This window comes from Anser cygnoides, chromosome 27 (genome assembly GCF_040182565.1).
Source record: "Anser cygnoides isolate HZ-2024a breed goose chromosome 27, Taihu_goose_T2T_genome, whole genome shotgun sequence".
Lineage (NCBI taxonomy): Eukaryota > Metazoa > Chordata > Aves > Anseriformes > Anatidae > Anser > Anser cygnoides.
In genome coordinates, this window is record NC_089899.1 from 3,852,602 (window position 1) to 3,879,173 (window position 26,572).

Sequence of the window (26,572 nt, forward strand, 5' to 3'; positions counted from 1 at the left end):
TGAATGTGATAGTATTTAGAGATGTGCAGCACTTAACTCAGGTCATCTTCAGATTTCCTTCAGGCTGCTGCTCTGAGATCCTATTCTAATATCTACATTCTCTTATCATTTCCCTCAATTCAAACAAAATATTTTTGTTCCTTTGTATATGTTAACCACAGGTTGACACAGGATGAATCTAATGTTGTGTAAGCTGACATGTGAGGTTAATGGAAAGGTAAATGATGTTTAAAGCACAAAAGACTGTAACAAAGATCTGCCAGTTCACAGTCTTGTGGTTTAGTTTTCATCCATCTTGCCAGATGGTGAACTGCCAATTAAATCCTACCTAGTGGATTTCAGAAAACTGGTTTGCAGTCAATCAGAAATGACATCTTCATTTTTGTTGGCTGCAGTGGTTTCCCTGGCTGAAGCCACACTGCTATAGAGGTTTCCTTTCAAATCTTCCCATAAGCTCATGCTCCATCTGCCCTGGACACCAGGGAGTGCAGCATAATGAAGAAGTCCAGATCAGTAATTAGGTCAGATTTGCTACTCCCCCACGATCAGCAGTGAGCCCCAGTGTAGGGGTTTGGGGAAGTGAAGTTCTGGTTTCTGAACTTCCGGTGTCCTGTTGAGCCATCTTTTCAAGCAATTTTCTTCAGCCATAAAGGTTGGAAACTTTTGGTTTTCAATGAAAGGTTACCTTCTGAGGTAGCTTTCTGATTTACTTCTGATCAGTTTTGGCTTCGTAAGACATCCAACTTCTTCAGCTTTGACAACCTCACTATAAATGCATTTACAGTAAGGACAGAAGTATTTTATGGAGATAGCTTATGCTTGCAGATTGTAGCGTGAATTTCTGCAGAAACGTCCACTCAAAATTTCCCAATCCATTTGCCTTCAAAGGCAAACCATGCAACTGACTTTATTGCTACAACAAAGTAATTCTTATTATCTGGAATAAAACCTTATGGAAAACAACTACTCCAATCTTTTAAAAAAAATAATGATGCAATTTATTTAAATGTCTACTAACACGCACTCAGGTACAATCGAGATGAGTACAATGTAAGCTTTATATCAGAGTGTAAAGGTACAGAGCTTCAGATTTCCACTAGCTCTCAGAATTAGCCCATGGGCACTTGGGAATATAGATGACCCTGGTCCACGTTGCTGCTGGGTGAAACTGGCTTGTAGAGTACCAGTCTAGCTCCTCAAGTGGTGAATTTGTTTGCATCCTGCTCATTCTTCATCTGGTGGAGAATTCAGCTGATGTAGACTTGTTTTTCAGAACTTCTTGGCTGCTGCTGGGGACAATAGATGTCTGTCACCACTGCTGTTACCAGTGCTTGGCAGCATGAATGGGACAAGTGAGAGAGAAAACCAGTAAAAAGAATAATCTCTCTTCAAGATGAAAAGCAGCTTCTGTCTTCCCTTTCACAGATCCTGTGACACAGATTCAAAAACACTGATGAATTTCAGTCTCCTTGTAGCAAAAAGTTACAGCGATGCTAAGAAACTAATAATAATTTATCCAGATTGTGCAGAATTCAAGATAAATGGTGCAACAAAGTACTGTTTGATGCCTTGTTTAAAGGCACATTCACTCTCCAAGACACAGTAGCTCATTCAGCTGCTGCCTGTCTCATCCTAGCTGTAGCTGCAGCTTGTATAATTCAACAGATATGAGGGAGGGGAGCCCCCACAGCAATAACTTTATGGTTTGGTTCCAGTCCTATATAGTGAAGAAGTGCAGGGAAAGGTACTCTGAAAGCTATAGAATTAGGACTGCATATATAATTCCTGTGGTCCAGTGATTTGAGTCTGTTTGATTTCCAAAGGTAAATACACAAATCTGACCAAAACTTCCTTGCATTTTACCAGAATTGAGACAAACGAGCACAAAGGCCTTAGGTACTTCTTGCTTTTAGAAAGTATGTGGGAGATAGCAGTGCTCTGCCGTGAGTGCTCCACATGTGAATCGACACTTGTACACTCTGGCCTGGTTAGAAGGACATCCCCGGAAACTAATGCCAATCCTGTCTAGCCTAGGCTATTTTCAACGCTCCTTTATGAAATTAGCTTGCATGGCTTTCTCCTCCTCGGCTTTTGAAGTGGTAGGTGACTACTGGCTAGCCTAAGGACTCTGCTGAGCAGCTACAACGGAGCAATGACAGCACATATCCTTGTGGTACTGTTTTTAGCCATAGGGTGGACATCAGGGGTGCCTAAAAGGTGGTGCTCCCTGCGGTCACCTGGTGTGACCTTGTTCCACTGAATCCCCTAAGGAGCACCAGAGAGTTTTCCTTGTAACCTGGCCATTGTTTTGCTTTGTTTGTTTCTAACTCCAGAAGACCACCCATAGAGATCACATCACCCTTTTGCATGCCCTGAACCATGAGGGTGATTGTTCCTGCGCCTGCTGTCCGTGTAGGTCTGTGAGGATAGTTCCTGGTTTTTCCCTCTGCCTGTGGTCATTCTCAAGGACTTGTTCCAGTGGCATCTGTCTCCAGCAACAGGCACTTCTCATGCCTGCTGTGAGGTTTAAGGGCTGGTGAGTGTCATTGCCCTCAAGGATCAGGCCCTGCCTCAAGAGGACCTTACAAATTTCTTGGTAGTTCCTCATCTGCGTGAGTCCATGGCTTCATCTCTGTCTCCAGGGTTCTGCTGAACTGTTCAGCCGAGACAGTTGTGTTGTTCCTTTTATATTTTGTATGGTAATAACTTGCTCTGTTTCTTGCTCTACCAGATTGTTAGGCAAGTTTATTCCTAGAAAATCTGTAAGTGTGTTAGTATATTGCTTTACAGGGGTGAAGAGCCTTTGGGCCCTTCTGATGCAGGGTATGTAGTGACTACAACGAATTGCTTTTGCAGTTAAGCTGTTGCTCTGAGCTTGCCCCTTCAAAAATGATTCAATAAAGAGGCTCTTTTAATAGCAGGCTGGCTTATGTTCTCTGACCTGTAGTGTCTGTGATTCCTGCATTGACACTGAGATATTTTTATACACGGAGACAAACAATCGGAATATGTACTACCCACAGACAATAGCCTACAGATAACGTATCAGGTTACTGTGGGCAGAGCAGGGGAAACAAAACACTGTGTCCTGAGCTTCTTCAGTAAGAGCTGTTAGAACAAGCCACGTGAGATTTTGCTTTTTGTTCAGAGAGAAGTTTGTTCCCTCCCACTCTAACATTTGCCCTAGAATTTCTATGCCTGTTTGGGCAGCAGCTGCTGAACTGCAGTGAGCTGCAGCTGAGTTTGTTACTAGACATCTCCCCTGGCTGGGCTCAAAATGAAGTCTTAGGAGATTTGCAGCTGATAGTTGCAGTGAAATGCAGACAAGCCCGGCAAATGGAAAGGGAAGCTGAAGTTCAACCAGGAAGGAGGCATGCACGAAGCCTCAAGGAAGTCTCTAGCTTGGGTATCCTGAAAGATTCACTTTATCTCAGAAATTACAGGTATAATGCAAGAAGTGTTGTCTCAGCCTGGGACCTGGTTTATGTAGGAATCAAGCTGCACTGAGACAATTTAAGGCCAGATTGTTAATGGCACGGACTAATCTTCTTGCTTCAGTTATCCTATTGGTTCCTTCTGGTGGCAAAATCCATAAATCTGCCCATTTTCTGTGCTTCTTTCCTTGGTAACCTCATGGGACAACATATTAATTGCAGCCTCTTAGAACGTAAGCTGAGCTGCTTAAAAGGCACAGTGAACTTCTCTGTGTTGGTGATTTGACATTAGCTTTAACCATCTTGCTGCAGAGAGAGCTGAAATAGTTCACTTCCTGAGTCTTTCCTTGTGAGATTCCTGCTTTTCAACAAAGCCTCAGGGTGGGAAGAGGAGGATTTGGCATCCAGTTTGCATTTGAAAAAGGGAGCTTCCCTGCTGATGCACATGATAGAGCAAAATAAAAAAAATTAAAAAAACAATTGCCTCTACCCTGTTGTGCAATAGTGGAAGTTAAGAACAAGCTTCTCAAGCTCCTTAGTAATTTAGGCCAAGTTTTGCTGGCCTAAATCTTGTCAAGAACGCTTAGGACCAACACATTAATTTACAGAGGATCAAATGCTAGGGAATAAATGAAGAGATCATAAACAGTCTTACTCACAAATGAAATATGTTATTAACAGATACACAAAAATAACAGTATAACTTTGATTCCTATCTGTATATATTTTTGTATTAATTAGCTGTTATTGTAAGACTTTTACAAATTAACTATTTTAATTAAATTATGGTGTATTTGTTTAGTAAAGTAGATGGAAGTTACCTGGAATTTTTTACCTCTCTGGCTCAATTAATATTTAAGTATTTTTCTCCAAGTGGGATGGTATAAACCTGAAAAACTTAGGGCAAATGTTCCAAAATACCAGAACAGAATTCTCCAGTGCCCAAGAAATCTCGAGGACCCTGTTCATTCAGATGTAGCAGAGCATATTGCCGAAGAAAGGCAAAAGACTGTAGCCCATTGAATATTAATTCTCCCAAGTAAGTAGATGATTGATAATTTCTATTTACGTACAAAAGAAAGTGCCTGTTGTAAACTGGTGCATTTCTCCGTGGCTACTACCTCTCATGGGAGCAGGGCTGTAAATCAGGATTATTAACACAAAAAAAATCATAAAGGACTATTTTAAGTTATTTTAAACATACTCCTGGTTTAGTCAGAATGAGTAGGTCTTTTTTTTTAGGAGGGTTGCGATAGTATATGAGCTATGCTTTGTGCATTAAAAGAAAGGAATACTGTTGAACTGCTGAAACTGCAGAACCAGAAGAAAGGTGGAAGAGAAGACCCAAGTGTTTTATTTTGAAATGTATTTTTCTGCAATTCATTTTCCACAGAGATTTTTGTTATTGATCAGTAATCAAGAAGCATCTGAAAACAACTTCCTCTTAGGTGCTTTAGGCATGTATTTGGTGCTGACTGTTTCGTGTAACATAGCTTTGACAGGTTCTTGACAGCATCCTCTTGTAACCACGAAAATGTCGACAATATTGCAGGAGCACAGAGATAACACTTTGCCAATGGAAAGTAGGGTCTTCAAGAGATGGTGCAGTTAAAAGAGTAGAAGTTTTGGTTTCTGCAGTCACTGGTTCTCCTTTTCTTGGTACTAGAAGATATTTGCAGAGTGACACCCTTATAAATTCAATTACCTTTGTGGAAAATAAACTCACAAATGCTAAATTATTTCTTGTGTCTCATACTAGCTTTGAAAGCCTCTGCAAAGGGGCATAGCCCAGTCTTGCAAGGTGAGGGAGTGTGGACTTAGGCCCCTCCGTGATTAATCCATTTGATTTCAGCTTCAGCAGGTTTTGCACAAAATAGCTTGTTCATTGGTGATTACTGAATTGAATGCCTTACTGTGAAATTTCCCTTGTAAACCTTGAAGTTAGAGAGGCTATCTTCACCTGAACCTTTCTGAAGAAGAAATAGGTTTGAGATAAAAGACATCTCACAGACTGTGTCTTGCCTTACCTAGCTTTGGAAAGCTGTACAATTTAGTCCTCAGGCTTTCTGCTTCCATATTCCAGAGAGCTGATAAGCTTCCATGATGAGACCATCTCTGCAACTGAGATGATGAATCTGTGATGTTGAAATCAGTACAAACATCATCCTCTTTGAGTTTGGAACAAGATTCAACTGAAAAGTGAGTCAGAGCATACATCCAACATGTACAAACTTCCCTTAGGAGGAATTTCAGGGTTTGATTTCCCAATGATGTTCATAAAAGTAGGATTGGTCCTATAATTCATGGTTAAACTCAAAACCTCAATAACAAAGTAATTGTAGCTCTGGTTAATCACACTCTGTCCTCATCAGCTGCAACTGGCTTGTTTCTGTTACAGTGAGATTTTATACCATGACCATAACAAACCAACAGGAAAGAAAGAGAAAAGGATTAAACTAAATTAAGGAGTCGTGCAGGATAGTTTAAATAGTTTTTTTTTAAAAAAGAACCAAACTTGTTGGCAAGCTGCCCTGACACCTGGCAGGAACATTCCCTTTAAGGTACTTGGAAAATTTTAGACCAGTTTCCGATGTGGACTGATAAGAAGTTGCTGTAAGGTTCTTCTTAAACAGCAAAAATTGATTACATCTTCATCTTCAGAGGAGCTTGTATCAAATGACTTACCTTTAAAAAAGAAAGATCAGGCCCACTTCAAGGAACCTCTTAAGAACCAAGACCTAGTGCAGACCTTAAGGCAAATGTTTTCTCCATTTCTTTATAGTTATGGATATCTTACAAACACTTTGTCATTGTTCTTAGCACAGGACTGGCTGGTCTAATATCACTGTTAACTGTTGCAGCAATGCCAGGATGCTGCTGAGTTTCACTGAAACTAATGAGAGTTTACACAGAGCTTTTGTGATAGCTGTCTGTCTTGTAGTAGTTAGAAAGTAGCTAGCAATCAGGCTTAACCACTGCCCCCCCTCTTATGGTAGAAATACATCTTTTTCAGTGGTCTTGGTACATCTTTAAATGGTCCTTCAGGCAGTGATGCCAAAGGAATTTCCCAGAGAGGATGGAAAAGAACAACTGGGATATGGAGCTGGCCATGGAAAAGGATGGTTGAAATCAGCTGTTACATGAGGGAGCTAAATGTACAACCATTCTGTGTTTTATGCCTTAATATAATAGAAGTTGCAAAATTCCTTAGGTAGGTAATCTCTTCAGAAAATTGCTTCTGAAACTCGTTTGTTAAATGAAGACAAAAGTCAAAAGAAACCTCTGGTAGGATACTTGATCTAGAATAGTCCCTAAGCACATGGACGTATGGAGTGACAATATGGCTAGAAGAGACCACAGGCAACCATACCACATAATCACAGTTATAAACATACCACATACTATTTTTAAGTAAAACACCTTTAAACACCTACCTAGTGAAGTAGCTTCCACAACTTTTTTGCTCCCATGGAAAAAAAAAAAAAAGAAATCTGTGAACAGTGCTGAAACGTTCTAGGCAAACACTCCGCTCTTTTTGGCTAATGAGATTAATTGCATGCCAGTGGAAGTGTGTAAAAGGTAGTGACTTATAAGAAACAGCTAATTCTCCAGAAATGCAAGGAGCAGGCAGTTAAACTGGGCCTTTTTTGCAACTTTGATTTGCCAAGTTTCCTGTTTGTGCAGTGTTCATGTGGTACCTTACTTCACACCATTTATGAAGCTATTTCCTATGGTCAAGGAGGAGAAGAGGGTTTGTCGTGGAGAAGTTTAGTTGTTGAGCACAGCGATTCTATGCCTAGTCTTGCTACTCCTTTGAAACTTTTTTCTATTTATGCAGATATTTTTCTTTACGTTGTTTCACCATGAAAGGCTAAAGGTGCACAGCTAGCATAAGCAACTGTGCCTTGTGGTTATGTTTCTAGTTGTTGTGTCCCTATGTTCCCACTGGCATGCTTTAGGAGAAACTGAGGAAAGTTCTTCCAGTAAAGACCAAGGGGCCTCCTGTTTCATCAGGGTATTTATTGATCCTCTTGATCCTGAGCCAAGTCTGTAGTTCACATGGGTGCCCTCTATGTTTAACATCAAAACTAAACAGTGTTTAGGCCTTGTCATCATAGCGGTACTCTGCATAAGGTACAAGCAAGCCAAAGACCAACAGCAGGTATGACGGCTGTCTCTACAAGCCTGGGCTTCATGCCATAATCTGGGACGCCCAAGCACAGTAGATTTGAAAGCTGACAAAGCAGCATGTAGCATTTCCAACCTCATTCAGTGTTGTGTATTACAACACTGAGCTCAGGCCTGTAGCATAGAAGCCCCACTGTTTCTACTGTAACTTTTTTTACTCAGTTTCTTTATTTTCTTTACCTGCTTGAGACAATACTTGTGCTTAGACCCAAAATTTTGTGCGGTAACTGTGAGACACAATTGTTATGTACTACACTATGTATTATTGTGCTGCAGTATCAGAAATCACTGTTCTATTTTGGGCTGAACCTTTATTTTTTCTCTTGCAGAGCCATAGCCCTGCCCCTTGGTGCCAAACTGGGTGTGAGGGACAAGCAGAGACCAAAAGCTCAGCCCAACCCCATACTGGAAACATTCTACAGTATGCACTGCAAGATCCCTAAAGAGGTGAGTCTTTCTTCTTTGCTTTCCTCTAGATTTAGCCCTTGTATCTTTACCTAAATAATATCACATTTGGAATCTTGAAGTTTGGTGATGCCACTCGGAAGCTCAACAAAGCAGCAGGAACCTCTGTAGCACTGGCCACCTGACACCGGCCAGGCACGGGGATCTTCCTGCAAATGCCATCAGCCATCAGCTCCGCTTCTGAACATGTGGGAATAACAGCTTTCCACAGATAACACTCCAAAAAATTAAATCTCAGACTTGTTTGGACAGGAAACTCCTCTCCCAAAGGAAATAATGACAACTCCTGTTTGCTCGCTTGCCTTCTTTTCATATATTAGCAAATCACTATCACATCAACTCCTTTGAAATGACTTCCCTTGTTGCTAGTCCTTGCAGCTTAGCCCATGTGGATTGCATGATTCTCTTAGTTCAGGGAGGCAGGTCGTTCTGTTGCTGTGCAATCCACAAGTTTGAGATTGGCCTTTCAGGAAGCCAACTAAAATCCTGTCTGTCATTAGAGACAAAGTAAGGAGCATCAGAAAACTGCAAACACAAATGGTAGGTAGTTTTCCCTTGAGAGAGAAAAAGAGATCTTGAACATCTTGGCATTATAATTCAGTTACAATGGCTGCTGCTGAGGGAAAAAGCATTGGAAGGATAGTGTATAGTCAAGCTGTACTTGGATTTAGCCTTGTCAGTAGAGACCCTGGATGTAACCACTGTGGTAAGTAAGCGAATCACTGTGGTGATTCCACACTGATGGCTGGCTAAACTCCACCCCACCAATTTCTCACTCCCCCTCCTCAAAAGAACAGGGGGAGAAACTGTGATGGAAAAGGGCTCAAGAGCTGAGGTAAGGACAGGGAGAGGGAGATCACTCACCAACCACCATCTCAGGCAAAACAGGCTCAACAGAGGGAGAGAAACAGGGGGAGAGGGGAACAAGGAGGTGGTCAGTCTGTAACACTTCCATCTCTGCCGTTCCTTCACAGCCACTCTCTGCCCCTGCTCCAGCATAGGATCCCTCCCACAGCATGCCGTCCTTATCAAACTGATCCTGTGTGGGCTTCCCACAGGCAGCAGCTCTTCAAGAACTGCTCCCACATGGCTCCGTACCACAGGGGCCATCCCCCAGGAGCAAACTGCTCCAACATGCGTCCCCCACAGGCGGCAGCTCCCCCCAGACCCCCTCCTCCTGCGTGGGCTCCTCTCCACGGGCTGCAGCTCCGGCCCGGGGCCTGCTCCTGCAGGGGCTCTCCATGGGCCGCAGCCTCCTCCAGGCCACATCCACCTGCTCCACCGGGGGCTCCTCCACGGGCTGCAGCGTGGAGATCTGCTCCGTGTGGGACCCATGGGCTGCAGGGGGACGGCCTGCTCCACCAGGGGCCTCTCCACAGGCTGCAGGGGAACTGCTGCTGCGTGCCTGGGTCACCTCCTGGCGTCCTTCACTGACCTTGGTGTATGCAGGGTTGTTTCAGTCGCTCACTCCTCTCTCCCAACTGCTGTGGCAGAGTTGTTTTTTTCCCCTTTCTGCAATGTGCTGTTCCAGAGGCACAACCAGCATTGCTCATGGCTCAGCTCTGGCCAGCAGTGGTTCCCTTTTGGAGCCAACTGGAGCTGGCTCTGATCTGACCTGTGGCAGCTGCTGGGCTCTGCTCACAGAGGCCACCACTGCAGCCCCCCAACTACCAAAACCTTGCCACATAAGCCCAGTGCAATCACATTTCTTTTCAGTGCCTTTTTGCAGGCTTTCTTGGCCTTGAAGCAAAAGCTATTAGCCACTACCAGAGACATGAGAAGGGGTTCCAGTCCTAGTACAAACAAGTAACTGCCTTGATGAAGCTGGTGCAGCATGTTTCATACTGCAGTGGGGCACGTAGAGCTCTGGGACACTCAGTACCTGCTTAAAAATAAAAGAATAGAGGCTGAAATAAAAACGAAGGCATTCATCTTGGTTGTGCAGCCAGCCCTTTTCCCTAGCAGTCGGAAGGAATGTTCTCAGAACACTTGCCATGGTCCCTGATCTTCCTCTTGCCTGTCTGAGAAATCTACAAGTTTCTCAAGAGAACTACTCCCATTGCAGCGATCTAACTCAAGGCCTACCTTTGTAAGCAGGCTTTCCACACAGCTGTCCCTGCACTTACATTGCACTGAAGGAGCAGAAGTCTGCACTTTTATCCTAGAGAATGTAGGATATCAGAGTGAATGCTGACTGTGAGACTTCTGACATCATTCTGACTTTCTGACATGGAGAAAGAATTGTGCAGCTGGCTGATGTCTTACTGACTCAATTCACTGGTTGCATCTCAGTCTTTCAGCTTCCCCCCTCTCCTGTGAGCGCTCAGACTCCTGCTTATGATTCAGCTTTTACAAGATGTGATTTTGCTCTTCTCAGCAGCCATCTCCTTGGGAGGAATACCGCATTACGGAGCAGTTGGAGAATATAAATCAATGTCTCCACTTGACTCCACCACAAGAACAAAAGTCACTAAGTAAAAATAGAAAGGAGTATATCTGAAAATGACTACTGGGCACATTTTTTCACAGCACTCTCAAAGTATGTAAATCACTGTCACATGATAACATTAAGGTAAACACATTCCATGAAAACCTATTGCTTTACTTAAAAAATAAGATTATCCTTGATGACACTTCAGAAAGGAATATAAAACATGATGACTTCTTCCGTGTCACACTCCAAACTCTTTAAGAGCCTAAGGACAAGAAGGAAGGTAATTGCAGTATTTCTCTGAGTAACCTATTGAAAAATTATCCCTACAGGTTTACCACAACAGGAGAATATCTGGTAGGAAAATGGTGTTGCCTCTGCTCATGACATTGGTCAGGTTATTCCCTGATATTGCATCAGGATGCTGAAAGGCATGACAAGATTCAGTGTAGAACTTCAAAAATTATTTAAGCTGCAGTAAAACTTTCTTGGAGTGACAGATTTAAGGGACTCAGTCCCTTATGGCTGAGCGAAGTGATTGAACAAGAAACACCTGTGAGAACGGACCAGAGTTTGAAAGTTGAAACCAGAGATGATTACATAAAAAAAAATAAAACATAAAGATTTAACATTTAGTATTAATAACCAGTTGCTTACAAGGGGAAATGAAAGGTGTTCTGTTATCTGAAATCTCTATAGTAGCAATGGACAGCTTTCTGAAAGGTGCCATAACTTGAACAGATTTGGGCTTGCTGGGAATCTCCATTGGGGTTCTGTGGTGGCTCAGACCAGATGGCCGTGTGTCCGTTATGACTTTCAAACCTGAATCTGAACCCTGCTTCCTCACCTGTTTTCCAGAGTGAGCTGATCAGTTTAGCCAAACAATGCGACCTGCCAGTGAGAAAGGTGGAGAGGTGGTTCCGGCGCCGGAGGAACACCGACCGACCGAGCCTATCCAAGAAGTTCTGCGAGGCCTGGTGAGCAGGAGCAGAAGCCATGAGCTGCAGGGGCCTTTCACTGGCACTGAGCTCAGCGGGCAGTTTGCTGCCTCCCAGCCTGCCCTGCACTCCTCCACGGAGAGCATCCTGAGTCTTCCCTGCCCTACCTGATTCTTCTCTGGCTCTGCTGCTGCTTCTCTATTACTGAATCATTCCTTGCTTTTCCGCTTTGTTTTCACTCCCGAGACTCCTTTTACTGCTATCTCACCTAAATCCTTATAGGGCACCAGTTTCTGACTTTGTAAGACTGATGCTCTGCTTCAGAACACTATCCTATCTGAAAAACTCCCTATTGTTTTGCTTCCTACTGCTTCCTGCTGCTTTGCTGCTGCTTCCATGCCTCCAAAATAGCCTACCATTGCCTCTCTGTTTCTCTCTTTGCTTCTCTGTGAGCTGATTCTTTCTGCTACGTATTTTTTGCAACTGTTCTCCTTTGTATTGCTTTCGAAAGTCACAGACACTGGTCTAGACTATATTCTGCTGTCAGTTGACTTCAGCTTCCCTGAAAGTCACAGAACAGAACCCTTTTATAATGGCAGAAAAGCCTATGTGAAATCTTTTCCTGGGAGCAAAACTTGGAAACAGCTATGTGGAAATCCTCTTTGTATGGAGGCACAAGGAGGTCTGGCAAAAGCGGATCATCATTAGGTTCCTCACTTTTTGGGTACTTTAACTTCTGCAGATTAAAGAAAAAAAAAAAATCTCACGTCAGCCACTTCTGTAAATGTTAATCTTGACTGAGCTTTCCACAGATATTGCAGAGCAATAACCCTGATAGACTTCATCTGGACACACGCCTATTTGTTCAGTGCTACACTTGGAGGCCACGGTGACCTGAGACATGACAGCCTGTTGTACAACTGAGCTGTGCAGCTCTTGTAGCTCTGTGGCTGTCAATCCTTGTTCCCGTGCCTAGGCAATCTTTCTGGGCTGGGATTACCTCCTTGCAGGAAGCCAAATGAGTCATCTTCAGGGTCATTTTACACCAAGAAATCAAAGTCTGCAAAGCTCTTCAAGAAACTAATGTTCTACACTAATGTCCATACCCTTGTGAGCAGGTCCCAGATAGTTACCTGAGTCTGTAATTCCCAGATCCCTTGTGGGGGCTCCACTAGGTCCTCATGCTGGGGCAGTGTTTTAAAATCTCAGCCTGAGGTCTTTACAGACCTTAAGATCTGAGAGCTTATACTCTAGCCCATCACATGGTAGACCATCACCCAGCAACTGTTTCCACACAACAGTCAGAGCAGTTCCTGAATGTTGGGGTTTGGTGGAAGTAGAAATTAACCCATAGTACAGAATTACATTCAGAGGAATGTCAAGAGTCTTTTGGTAAAAATTCAGAAATTGGCCCTTCTTAGAAATGTTAGTTTTGTCTCAGCTTTCCACAGAGAAGGAGGATTCTCCTGATCTCAGTTGAAATGCCTTACTTATGAGTGGCTGCTCTGCTATGCTTGTAAGGAAGTAGGTTCATCCAGGAAGGCCACATGAAGGAAGAAAATACCTACAGTGTCATTCATCTGACTAGAAGTGTGTATCTATAGGGTAGACATCACTTCTGAGCTAATCACCTCGTTGTCCATTTAATATTCAACCTCTAATTCAAAAATCCTGCCTAAAAAACCTAATGGAGAAAACAAAACAAACAGAACTTCTGCTCTCACTGATTATGTCTTTCTTGAAGCTCCTGGGGTTTGTTTCACTAACAGATTGAGTTTCTCTCTAAAAATGTTGTATCTTCTGATTTGTTATGGAGATTTTGGGGTTTATTAACCCAATTTAGGGGTTGTTGTAGGCAGTTTTATTTCTTTGAAGATTTCCTGTCTTTAATCTATTATAACTCATTTATTCTGTTGGGATAAAATTCCTATTTTCCTAATGTGTGTATATATTCAGTACAGTGTGTCTCTGTCCAGTAAACACAGCAGACATATTTTATAAGTACTTCTGTGTGGATTTAATGTGGATAAATCATTAGCAGCTCTGACTGAGACAAAACATGACAGTAATCAATTGCTTTACATGATAATGAATTTAGCATGCCTGATCTCCAAAAGCCTATGAGGGAAGTTGGCACTGTTTATGACTTTTACACATGCCTCTACTGGTACTGTGAAGAGTTGGGATGATTATCTGGGTGATTTTATTCAGCGATATTCTCATAGTTTCTATCATCTAAAGCAGAAGAATTGCTCTTCATGGAATCTGTTGAATGTACCAGCATGCAAAAAAAAATGTTCCTGTTATGATCTGGACAAACTTTGAGCATATTGATGTTTTTCTTTGATTTAGTAGTGTCATTCTTTGAACAAAAGTGATTGATACACAGAACTGGAGCTTTGTGGCTGATGGGATACTAACATACCTTCTTTGTTTGTAGCTGGAGGTTTACATTTTACGTCATTTCTTTCTTCACTGGACTTGCTGTCCTGTACGACGTGAGTATGCAAACAGTGCCACCTGCTGTTCTCCCCAGGGAGTGCCTGCAGGAATGGCAGATTTTGTTGCCAAACCCGTGCGTTCAAACTTTCTTTCAGAGGTTTTCCCATCATGTCTTTGTCCTCTGCACAGCACACAATCTTTTGAGAACATAAATATATTGAACCATGCTTATTTTAAGAACCCCAACTCAAAACCAAGAGTTTTGCTCTTCCTCTGCAAAAGCAGTAGACAATTAGGATTGTGAGACACTGTCAGCAGTTGTAAAAATACATTTCTGTGACATGGGAGGTAAAACATTTATCTGAGACAGGAGCTGCAGGGCCTGTTTGTGTGTTGTATATAATACTTGTTTAAGGTAAAATGCTTAGGCTTCTTTTGGAGCATGGTCTACGTTTTAGTAATTTTATGTACGTGTTTTCTCTTCTTTACCCAAGATGTGAGAGGGTGAGGTTAATGCCTCTGCCTTTTCTCTGATTTGATAAATAATGATTTCTCTTGATACAAATGGAACAGCCTCAACAGAAGAAGATTGAGGCTTGAATGATATGGGTTTGAATCTGAGGCAGAAGAGGTGTACCATATGCTCTAATCCAGACCTGTGGTCACTAAGCTGGGACAAGGGGCACCTGTCATCCTCTGGTTGTATTTTAGAGGTTACCCTGGCTCTTTTGCTGAATCCAATTCCTTGGGTGGGCTTTGCGAAAATATTCTACACTGAGACCTTCTGATGTGGTAAATAATGGAAAATCTGCAGATCCCAAGACAGGAGGCACAGACTATACTTGCACCTGCTTGTTTTTGTAACGACTGAAGACGTATTGAACTTAGCAACTTTTAAGGGAAAATTTAAGTTACTCTATGAGTCTGCAGATTCCAGGATGAGCTAGCAGTGGAGTGGTATCTAAATCCCACCTGTAATGCTTTTTGATTCTTTACATCAAAATAAAAGGTTATATTCTATTTCTGTTTCCAGTAAAACACAACAAATCTGTAGTAGTAACAAGCTACAGGAGTCAGGTGGTTGATAAGAGAAGAATTCCTCTGGGATCTTCCCATTCATGTTGCATTTTCTTTCCAGAAGCCTTGGTTTTGGGACCATAGAGAGTGCTGGACAGGATACCCACAACAGGTGAGTCATCCAGGAGTGAAAATTGCTGTAATAAATCATGTATTCTCTTTAGATATCTTTTCAAAATCAGATTACTTTAGGGACAAAAGAGAGGGCACCGATTGAAATTCATATTGATAAGCCATAAGAATTCAAAACCAGGCCCCTATCAACAGAGAACATCTTAATATTTTGTTTACTCTACACACAATAGAGGAGGAGTCAATACGGCAGAAGACGACTCTACAGTAGTAAAGGGAAAGCGAGCCTTCTGACCAGGAGAGCAAAGAAACTGAAAAATAGGGATGCTCCAAGTTTAGTTTATAGAGGAGACTGAGGCTAGAGTAGGACATTTTGTCCAAGAGGGAGAAGCGAAGACTTCAGTGGAAAGCCTGTAGAGCAGAGGACGTTCTCTGAGTGATACACTCCAGAATAACCTCTAAGAAAATTGCCAGCTAGGCACAAAATATGCTCCTAGGTCATCAAGGAACAAGGGCAACAACAAAAAGCGAAGTACTTTTTACCCAGCTGCCTCTGCAGCTTTCCTGCAGCCCCCTTTAGGTACTGGAAGGCCTCTATAAGGTCTCCCCTGAGCTTTCTCTTCTCCAGGCTGAACAACCCAAACTCCCTCAGCCTGTCTTCGTAGAATGGGGCTTCACACACTGAGCACAGGACCCATCACCTGCTCTACTTTTCCCCCTTAGGTTTTTATGACTTGTGTATAGCAGCAGCCTTCCTATATAACATGTTACAAAGAGATAAATGTCATTAAAGTGAAAGATCTGATTTCAGCTTTGGAAAAGATTCCTTATCCTGTTAGAACAGCTGCCTTCTACAGGCTTAATTAGCATTATGAATAAATTGATGAAAATCCTGGGTACCATTTCATTCCTGCTCTAAGAGTGGACAATTTTCACTGGGCTGCATCAACGGAGGAGTGACCAGCAGGTAGAGGGAGGTGATTGTCCCCGTCTGCTCTGCCCTTGTGAGGCCCCACCTGGAGTGCTGCATCCAGGTCTGGGGTGCCCAGCACAAAAAGGATGTGTATCTGTTAGAATGGGTCCAGAGAAGGGCCACGAAGATGATCAAGGGGCTGGAGCACCTCTCCTATGAAGAAAGGCTGAGAGAGCTGTGGCTGTTCAGCCTGGAGAAGAGAAGCCCCCGGGGTGACCTCACTGCAACCTTTCAGTACTGAAAGAGGGCCTACAGGAAAGCTGAGGAGGGACTCTTTGTCAGGGATTGTAATGATAGGACAAGGCGTAATGATATTAAACTAAAAGAGGGTAGATACAGATTAAAGGTTAGGAGGAAATTCCTCCCTCAGAGGGTGGTGAGGCACTGGAACAGGTTGCCCAGAGAGGTTGTGGATGTCCCATCCCTGGAGGTGTTCAAGGCCAGGTTGGACGAGGCCCTGGGCAACCTGATCTAGAGGGTGGCATCCCTGCCTATGGCAGGGGGGTTGGAGCTAGGTGATCTTTAAGGTCCCTTCCGACCCAAGCTGTTCTGTGATTCTGTGATGATTCTGTGATTATTTGCCCTTACCAATCCAAAAGCCTGGTAAGCGTTTCTAGCAGAATAGCCGTTTCTACTAGTATCATACATGGATCTCCTACGCACAGGATTTTACAGTACTAGAATTTCCGGGGGGGGCAGAGGGGGGGAATTAGTCTTTCATTAATTGAAGAAGAGGCTGAGATACAACTTGATCACAGTAGCATGACAAAGTGAAAACTACCTGTGCTTTAGGGCTTTTTGGTCTGGTAGTCGAAGTTAGAACAAGACCCTCGGATTGTGCATCAAGATTTGCAAAGCTGTAAATGTAATGCACAGTTTTTCACTATGATTCATACAAACAGGTGGTGTTTGAACAGGAATGTAAGGCTGAGAGGATCTCTTGGGTCCTTATTTCCTGTTTTGTGCATTTGCATTACATGTATTTTCCAGAGAAATCTAAGCCATTGTAACAGAACACTTTTCTATACCTGTAGCAAACAGAAAAGGCCAAAACCAGAGCTGGTAACATCCCACTGGAAAAGAGCAGGAACGGTCAAGAACATACCTGTGGCGTAGCAGGAACAAAGAATATATTAAATACAATTTCTACCAAACAAACCATGTCCTATGCTACAGACAAGGGTAAAAGAAACATCGGTAATCTAATCTATCTTTGGAAAAAAACAAAAAAAAAATCCCTTCAGATCCAGAGGATCATTTCGATAACCCCCAGAGCATTAATAGCACATACTAGCCTGCGGGATGTTAATATCCCCTCTGGTAGCACCAGTGCATCCAGCCATGCTTCCTCTTATGGCTAATCACTGGTGCATCAAAGAAAAACAAACTAAAATCTATCTTCTAAGGACAGAAATCAGCACTTTGGGTAGAGGAAACCTGAATAAATCGGTACTTGGGAGCACCATACTCCAAGATTCTTTGGAAATGCTTGTTGCAAAGCCCCTGTAGTCATAGTAATTTTTTTTAATCAGATAGGTTCTGGCTTAAAGATGCCATCTAGTGCCACAACAGAAAAATTACTTGTTAGTTAGCATGTGTCTTGCTGAGTGGGTCTAAGCTTTTAGTTTTCCAGCTGTAAAACCCCAGAAAAATTAGCCAGAACAGCACAGACTACTGTTCACACTCAGATTGTACTTTCCCCTGTTAGTTTGATTAGACTAAAAAATACATGTTAGAGTCCAAGATGTCTGAAGCATCTCCCCCTGAGTGCTAATAAATGGAATGATTTATTCAGGTACTAATCTATATCACCACGGTGAAACAGTACATCAAGTTTTTAAAGCTCTACTGTGACTGCTCAAGAATTTGCCCAGAACACCTGAAAATATTCAGAATCTTTCCCCTAGTTCTTTAAATGTTTCACATGGTATGGCAAAGTGGAGTTTCCCCTGCTATTTGCTTTTACCTCAGCACAGATGATGTTTGGTAAGTGACTGGACTGTTCAGTTGAGGATTTACCCCATGAAGCTGCAGGAACCAGATCTTGTCATTTTGGTTTATCTGATTTTTTTTGTTTGTTTGTTTTTTGTTTTTGTATAGGTAGGAGTTTTCGTTTCCAGCCCTTTCTTTACTTTATCTGATGGGTATACCACTGTCTCTTTCTTGCTGTTGCAGCCTCTCCAACCCTCTCTGTTTTGGTACTACATGCTGGAGCTCTCCTTCTACTGGTCTCTGGTCTTCACCTTGCCCTGTGATGTGAAGAGGAAGGTGAGTGACAACCCCTGGGAAGAATGAAGCACAAACAGGATCCAAGGTTAACACTCAGGAGAGTGTTCTCCAAGGTTGTATAGTGTGTATAGTGCTGGTCTGAGGTTTCAGGGGACTCGTCCTTGCTTGTTCCCAGGAATTTCCATTACCAGTCACTGTCTTCCGTCTCCTCTGGGAGGTGGAGAACACAATCCTTGACATGGAAAGGAGCAAACTAATTCAAAATGTTCAGTCCCCCAAGCAGAAATTCCTCTGCTGGAGCGGAGGTGAGTATGGGCATTGCTTTGTGACCGAAAGGAAGCTCTTTTTATGATTGTCTGTACTGAATCATCAGCTCTTATGGTTCTGTCTTACGATTTGCACTAACACTGGACCATTTCTGGTAGAGAGCAGAGTGTTCTTTGCTCGAGATCCTCTGTTTACACCATAAACTCATAATTCCTGGGTTTCTTGATTGCCTACATTTTGGCATGCATTTTGTTAAAGATTAATGTGGGTAAAACTTTACAGTGGAAGATTTCTTGCCTCATTGAGTAGACAGATTTTTTAGCTACCAGCATGCTCTAACTAGAACAGAAAGTGCAATGTATTTTCTTTTCTGCTGTCCCCTTTCTCATCAGGACTTCAAGGAACAGATAGTCCATCATGCTGCAACCATCTTCCTGATCAGTTTCTCATATTGTGCCAATTACATCCGCATTGGGACACTGGTGATGGTGATTCATGATGCTTCTGATTGCTTCCTAGAGGTGAGCTCCACAATTTAAGTGCCTGGCAAGGCCTAGTTGGCAGTGATGATCTTTAGCCAAGTGCTGTCTTTTGATCTAGCACAATGAGGGACAATCATTGTGGGGTTTCACTGAACATATTGATGATCTCCTCACGCAGCTTAGGGTGCCCTACAGAGAGCCAGGAGGAGACATGAATACCTGCATGTGGATTGTATCGTATCTGGCTCGTTAGCGTCTTGGAGCATATGCAGATGCACTATCTTGGCCTGCTTTGTTTTATTGTTCTTTCTCCTTCCAGCCAACTAAGATATTCAATTACATGAAGTGGAAGAAAACTTGTGACAGCCTCTTTATGATCTTCTCAGCTGTTTTCCTCATCAGCCGCCTGATCATTTTCCCCTACACGTGAGTTTGCTGCAGTCAAGGGAAATGAAAAAACTGTCTTCTCAGAGGCAGGATAATTCAGCTGTGGGCTGAATCTTTTACTGCAGCCTTTGCTTTTAAATTCTTGAGCTCATGTCCCTGCGTTCTGCATAGGCTGCATTGCCACATGGCTGTTGTACCTGCCTTGGGCTAAACAAGGGTGGTCTTCCTTGGAGTTCAGAGTGTAATAGCAAGGACCTGAAATATACTGCAGAGGAGTTTTCAGCTTACAGCTCTACTCTGCTCATTTCCAGTGGGGAACGGAGAGTTGTCTAACATGTCATATATAAGAAGAGAGTGACTGAGGTGATACTTCTGTGACAATAGCTTTTGGGGGCTTACAGCCGCTCTCTCTCCAATGCAATTCTGTCTCTCTTGCAGAGTGCTCTATAACACCTACTATTACTCCATGGAGATATTCCAACCCTTCTTTGGATACTACTTTGTGAATGCTCTCCTGATAACTCTGCAGCTGCTCCATATCTTCTGGTCCTGCCTAATTATTCACATGGTCTACAAGTTCATCCTCCAGGGCACGGTATGAATCAGTTTGTAGTCCCCTGTACATCATATGGGGAGGGAGGATCCCCTGAGACTGCTGGGGAGCACAGGGAATCTATCTGGGGTGGATTCTTTTTTGTCCTAGTACAATTATACATGTAATCTCCTAACAGTGAGGTTAAAGGGTCGCTCAGTATTAGTGCAAGTTGACAAAAGAAGTAAAGTTTTTTTGAGTTGATATAAGATTGGGTTCACTTCTGAAGAGTATATTCAAGAAAAAATGTGGATTGGACTCCATAGGAGATATCTGTGAACAAAGCCAGTGACATCTGAGTGAGGATCTCAACACTTGGGTCAGTACTTCATTTGTAACAAAACTAAAATATCAAGGCAGAGAGTGTTGTTGTGATTGATGAGGCCAGTGCAAAAGTGCTTTCCTATAGTTTCTTCTCCAGGGGATTTCCAGTACAGGATTTTTAATTACAGTGTTACTAACATCACAGAATCACAGAATGGCTGAGGGCCCTCTGGAGGTCTTGTCCAACCTCCCTGGCTTAAGCAGGGCCACCTAGAGTAGCTTGTCCAGGCCCATGTCTGGATGGCTTTTGAATATCTTCAAGGAGGGAGATTCCGTAACCTCTCTGTGCAGTCTGTTCCAATGCTTAGTCACCATCAGGGTGAAAAAATGTTTCCTAATGTTGAGATGGAACCTGCTGTATTTCACTTTGTGCCCATGGCCTCTTGTCTTGGCACTGGGCACCACTGATAAGAGCCTGGCTCCAATCCTCCTTGCATCCTCCCTTCAGACGTTTATATACATTGATAAAATCCCCCAGAGCCTTCTCTAGGTTGAGCAGTCCCAGCTCTCTCAGCTTTTCCTCACAGGAGAGATGCTTCAGTCCCTTAATCATCCTCATGGCCCTTTTGTTGGACTCTCTCCAGTATGTCCATCTCTCTCGTACTTAGTAGCCCAGCACTGGACACAGTACGCCAAGCATGGCCTCACCAGTGCTGACTAGAGGGGAAGGATCCTCTCCCTTGATCTGCTGGCAGTGCTGCTCCTAATGCAGCCCAGGACACCATTAGCTTTCTTTGCTGCAAAGGTGCATTGCTGGCTAACGCTCAGCTTGGTGTCCACCAGGACTTTCAGGTTCTTCTCTGCAGTGCTGCTTTCCAGCTGAGCAGCCCCCAGTACATATTGGTGCATGGGGTTGTTACTCCCCAGGTGCAGGACTTTGCACTTCTCTTTGTTGAACTTCATCAGTTTCCTGTCAGCCCACTTCTCCGGTCTGCTGAGGTCCTTCTGGATGGCAACATGACCTTCTGGCATATCAGCGACTCCTCCCAGTTTTGTGTCATTGGCAAGCTTGCTGAGGTTACACTGTGCCCCATCATTAATGTATGCTTTGTGGGGGTTATCCTACAGTACTTTAGATGTCTGCAGAATAGATGCATTTGTCTAAACTAGCTGTCTGGGCTCCTTACATACTAGCAGACAAGGCATGTCCTAAGCATAATTCATTCAACGTTGCACCAGGTATTGCCGGTTCGTCTCTATCAGTAACAGAGCAACCTTGGATATCTGAGATGCAGCTGTATAAACTGAAGTGACATGCACCCGTCTCTTTCTGACTGCAGCCTGTAGTATCTGCTGTGAAACCAAACTGCTGCTCAGCATGAAATTATTCTCAGAATCAAAGACATGACCTAATGTGGCCACTTGCCAAGGATGTAGTCCAGGAGAAACAAGTCCATGCCCTGTGGGAGTTGACCTCATAGCCTGGGATGAGTTGTTTTATTACTATCCAACTGGGGAATTCTGTCTTATGGGAACTGAGAACAAGCATGAAAGGCTCATCTTCATCCATATTGTCCACAGCTTCCATTGCAGTTATTACAGTGTCAAATGATGAGGTAGTGGATAGTGTTATTAGAAGGAAATGAGCCATCAGGAAAAACATACTGAAGCACATCCAGAATTTTTCTTACTTTATATATAAAAGTTGTGATTTAACCCCAGCAGGCAACCAAGTACCTCACAGACGCTCACTCACTCTCCCCCACCTCCTCACCGTGGGATGGGGAAGAGAATTTAAAAGATAAAAGTGTGAGAACTCATGGGTTGAGATGAAGACAGTTTACAAGGTAAGGCAAAAGCTGCACTTAAAAGCAAAGCAAGAAACTCATTTGGTACTTCCCATGAGTAAGCCTGTGTTCAGCCACTTCCAGGAAAACAGGGATCATCACGTGTAAGTTTCTTGGGAAGACAAATGCCGTCACCCTGAATGCCCCCCCCCCGCCCTTCCTCCTTCTTTACCCCAGCTTTTATTGCTGAGCATGATGACACATGGCCAGTCTGGGTCAGCTGTCCCGGCTGTGTCCCCTCCCATCTTCTTGTGCACCCTCAGCCTCCTCACTGGCAGGGCAGCATGAGAAGCTGGAAAGTCCTTGGCTCTGTGGCTCTGCGCAAGCACTGCTCTGCAACCACTGAGAACAGCGGTGTGTTAGCACTGCTACTTCCGTCAAAAGTCCAAAACACAACATCATATGAGCTTCTGCAAGGAAAATTAACTCTATCCCAGCCAAAAACCATGACAATAAATTATCTGCCATATTTGATGCAGAAAATATATATTTGAGGTCTTTCCATATTGAGCCATAAGTAGAAAAGAAAAATAGTCCCACGCAGATGTTTCAATGGTCATCTCAGACATATGGCCTAATTTCTGTGTAGTCCTGTGTTGAGCCAGGAGTTGGACTCAGTGATGCTTGTGGGTCCCTTCTAACTCAGGATATGCTATGATTCTAAGACATTTAGTAGCCCAAAGCAGTATCAGCAGAAATACAGAACGTTCTCCCCTTTTGAGAGCCATGAAATTCTCACTCCAGTCAGAAGTTCAGATTGTTCTGATAGGTCTTTCTGATCTCTGTAAATTTCCTCCCCGACTACAGGATTATCTGCACCACCTTCTCACTTGATGTTTCCTAATCCCCAGTACTTATAGTTCAGCCTTGATCTTGAAGTAAGGGGTTTCACTTCCTCATACAGACAACTGTCTTTTTTCATGCAGCCATCTAGTTCCTTTGTGAATCTTGCTAGGTTTAAGACTTCAACCATATTCTATTTCCATAAATTTAAAAAAAAATTAGGAATACTGATTTTCATTTGTGCTTCTGCTGCGGAGCAAGAGTCTTTGTACACAGTTTCTGAACTGCCAATTCGAGAACAACATGGGATCGAGGTTGTTCACAAAATGTGGCATCTGCTATTTCTATTGTCCTTGCAGGCAGTTTGACTTGAGTACAAGTTCACATTCTTACAAATCCTATCTGCTTTTGGGTGTGGTGATCTTTAGAAAAGGCTTCAGACTAAATAGTCTGCTTAATATGATCCAAGTGCTATCCCCAGAAGAATGTATATAATAAATGGAGACTACAGAGCACATCCAGAACTAACAAGCTCCTGAGGAGTTTCCAGGCCTCAGGTCACAGAAGGGGTTTGCTGCTTTCCTTCAGAGTGTTCTTTCCAACAATGGGTGTGGACACTGAATTTGTTCCCAGTTTTGGCATCTTGTATTGCAGAGTAGAAACAGCCTGAGAAGCCAGCAAGTGTTAAGCTGCTTTCTCTAACTTGCCTTTTTACTGCATTATTTCTTTTTTGTCTTCCTTTTAAAGCAAGGAATTAAGTACAAAAGTGGACTACTGATCTCTTAATAGCAAGAGGAAGAACCTGAATATAAAACTGAATGTAGAGTTGAGCAGCTTTATGTTGAGCTATTGGTTTGTTTGAAAGCATATGTTTTCCAAAGCAGACCGCTCAGCTTGCAGCCACCCAGAATCTATCTCCTTGTCCCTTTTGGAAAATATAAGAGTTTGACTAACTGCTTCTTCCCATCCTTCTGCATGCAACAGACACTGTGGATCTCCTCAGCCGTACACAGTTGTCTTCAGTCCTGGGCATATGTGATTTGGTGCTGCTTCTCAACCTATATAGCAGTTCCTAATGTTTATCAGGATCACAGTTAAGGTACCACTGAGACAGAAGTCAAGTAGATGGAAAGAAACTGTTTCCAAAGGTGATGTAAAAGCTAAAAGATCATCATAGAAATGTGTGCCAGAAGCAGGTGGCTGAAGTAGCAGCCACAGTCTTTAGCATATGTATCAGCTAGCACAGTTTCTTGTGCAGACTTCTGCATTTGTATTGTTTCTCATTTACATTTTTCTGTAGATGGAAAAGGACATGAGAAGTGACACAGAAGAAAGTGACAAGGATGAAGAAAAAGAAAAGATCATGGAAAAGGAGAAAAATGGGATCACGTGTTTCAGCAATGTAACTAGCAACAATTATATCCAGAGGAATGGGTCTGAGACACTGAACAACAGAGCCCATCTCACCAATGGCCACGTCAAGGAAAGATAGCTACTGCTCACGTTCTGTCTGATCTGGTCTTTAATGAATCCAGTCCACCGTCTTTAGAAAATGTTTTGCTCATTGCGTAGATATAAAGGATTGCCATTGCAGTATCATAGTTGAATTCCTGCTTCCCGTAAACAGAATTGTTTATAGTCACTGATATTTGAGGGAAGTTTTTGGTCTTTCTTCAATAAAAGCTTACTATAGGTTGTTGCCTTGAAGCAGATAGAAAGGGATCAAAGTGGTTTGACTTGTATTAGACTGTACCATAATAGCTGTTAAATGTGTTAATCTTGAAAAATACAACAGTGGTTAACTTTGGCAATGTCAAGTCTTAATTGCCTAATGTTGTTTGGTAGGAATCTGTTTATTCTTGATCAGCTTCTGGAGGCCCTGGCCCATTGCCACTAATGATTATGGAAAGTAAATAAGTGTGAAACTCTAAATCTTATTACAGGGACACCTCTTTCAAGAAGACAAGTGGCCCATACTTACTCATAAAATTAAAACTGTGCGTAGTGGAATAAAAGCTCTGGAAAGACATAGGAGAAAACATTTTCTTCTGACAGGAAATGCTCCTTTGTGCCATGTGACCAGTTTTGTAATTGTACGGAACTCAGTCCCTTCTGTTGTCTCAAAGGTGGAAACTCCAAAGCCCAGTCTGATGACAGTTCCCACCCAAATCATGGTTAGAAGAGCTGGAAAATCCAGGCAGCTGTGTCTCAACTGCCAGGTAATCCATTAAGCCTGTCTTGGAAAGGAACACTGTCACAAGGGAGGGGACAAGAAACTAGGTACTCTAGAAGACAACACTGATTAAGTGCTCATGTTTTTATCTAGTGTAATTGGCACAGTGGAAGATGTTTACAGAGTCAGCTTGGTAAGAAGGGAATAGATTACCCCTGTCCTCAGAGGAAAAAGGATCCAGAGAGGTTCTGCTGAACTTCATGAAATAATGCTTTAACTTAGCCTTCAAAGTCTAGGGCCTTTGTCTAGATGTGTCAAAAGTAGAAAGTTTAAAGCAGTGGACCATGAAGTTATGACGCAGTTCTGATTCAGTTCCTTTAGATGTTCTGTATTTTATATCATCCAGTGTAGTATTAGATTTTTGATTCTGTAATCTCTTAAAAGAGTTAAATTAGTATGGCATGGATTTCTGTCTTATAGATCAATTAAACTATGAAACCAAAGTATTAACAGATTCACTGTTATGAGAGTAGGGAGTTAGACTGCCAGGGCCATGCAGATACTTCCCTGTATATGTCTGGTAAGGTTCAACGCTAATGGCGGGACACGGACCAAGGAAATGCCTGATTCAAGGAGATGGCACACATTTTTAAAGTTAAGAGGCAAATGACAGTCTAGAAGGACAAGAGCATTTTCAGCAGCACACCAAGTTCACCTGAAATGCAGGAAAGATTTGATCTGAGCCTTTGATCTTACGTTTTAGTCAAAATACATTGGATAATTTCAGAGGAAAAAGTGGTTCTAGCACAGGTGATTCCAGGGCAGCAACACGCTCTGGAGCGGACCATCATCATTTAAATTCGTATTTGTTGAAGATAGTTTCTCTCTGAAATGTTGGGCTAATTCAAAGTTCAAAGTGTATGTTCTGTATTACTGTCATATTTCCTTAATCCACATGTACAATCTTGCCACTCCTCTGCAGGTGATGTGTTCAGGAGGAATGGTTATGTATCATTTTGTACTTCTGAATGTAAAAGATCTTTATAAATTACTTTTGAAAAGTTTGATTGTCTGGGCTCTTTTCTATTTCTTTGACTAGCAGGGGGTAACCTGGCTAGTTGCACCACCTGGGTGGATGAGGGAGTGACACAGTAGACACATACGGGTTCCATTGCCATGGTCATTACACATGCAGCATCCATGGAGAGGATGTTGCATTCCCAGAGCATTCAGCTATGGTAAGTCATGCCAGTAAAGAACAGCAGCTGCCTCGTTTGACTCCTACTAGGTAAAGCTGCATTTGGCCCTGGATCAGGACACTTTGGGGCACCCCTACATTAAAGCTAGGGGCAGTACACGTTACCTGGCACTGCCAAGGCAATGGCAAGTCCGTGACTGCAGCACTGGGAAGATGCTTTGGAACTGCAAGGTTATGGGAAGGGAAAGGAATGCCTGGTCTTCTTTTTAATGAGGTTTCTGAAGGGTAGGAAAGATCTATGTTGTAAAATCACAACATATCTCACCTGAG

At 42.8% G+C, this 26,572-nt stretch overlaps 1 protein-coding gene across 7 annotated transcripts in view; it reads left to right on the top strand.

Moving 5' to 3' along the window:
• Positions 1–26,108, top strand: part of LOC106045005 (ceramide synthase 4) — a 54,603-nt gene extending 28,495 nt beyond the window's left edge. For all 7 annotated transcript variants that reach the window (XM_066983793.1, XM_066983794.1, XM_048077647.2 and 4 more), the window contains 9 exons: positions 7,952–8,069; positions 11,377–11,495; positions 13,897–13,954; positions 15,037–15,087; positions 18,196–18,288; positions 18,909–19,037; positions 19,318–19,424; positions 19,824–19,980; positions 24,172–26,108. In XM_066983793.1, coding sequence (XP_066839894.1) covers positions 7,952–8,069; positions 11,377–11,495; positions 13,897–13,954; positions 15,037–15,087; positions 18,196–18,288; positions 18,909–19,037; positions 19,318–19,424; positions 19,824–19,980; positions 24,172–24,363 — 1,024 coding nt within the window. In that variant the 3' untranslated portion in view covers positions 24,364–26,108. The remainder of the gene's footprint in view (positions 1–7,951; positions 8,070–11,376; positions 11,496–13,896; positions 13,955–15,036; positions 15,088–18,195; positions 18,289–18,908; positions 19,038–19,317; positions 19,425–19,823; positions 19,981–24,171) is intronic.
• The last annotated feature ends 464 nt before the right edge of the window (positions 26,109–26,572 follow it).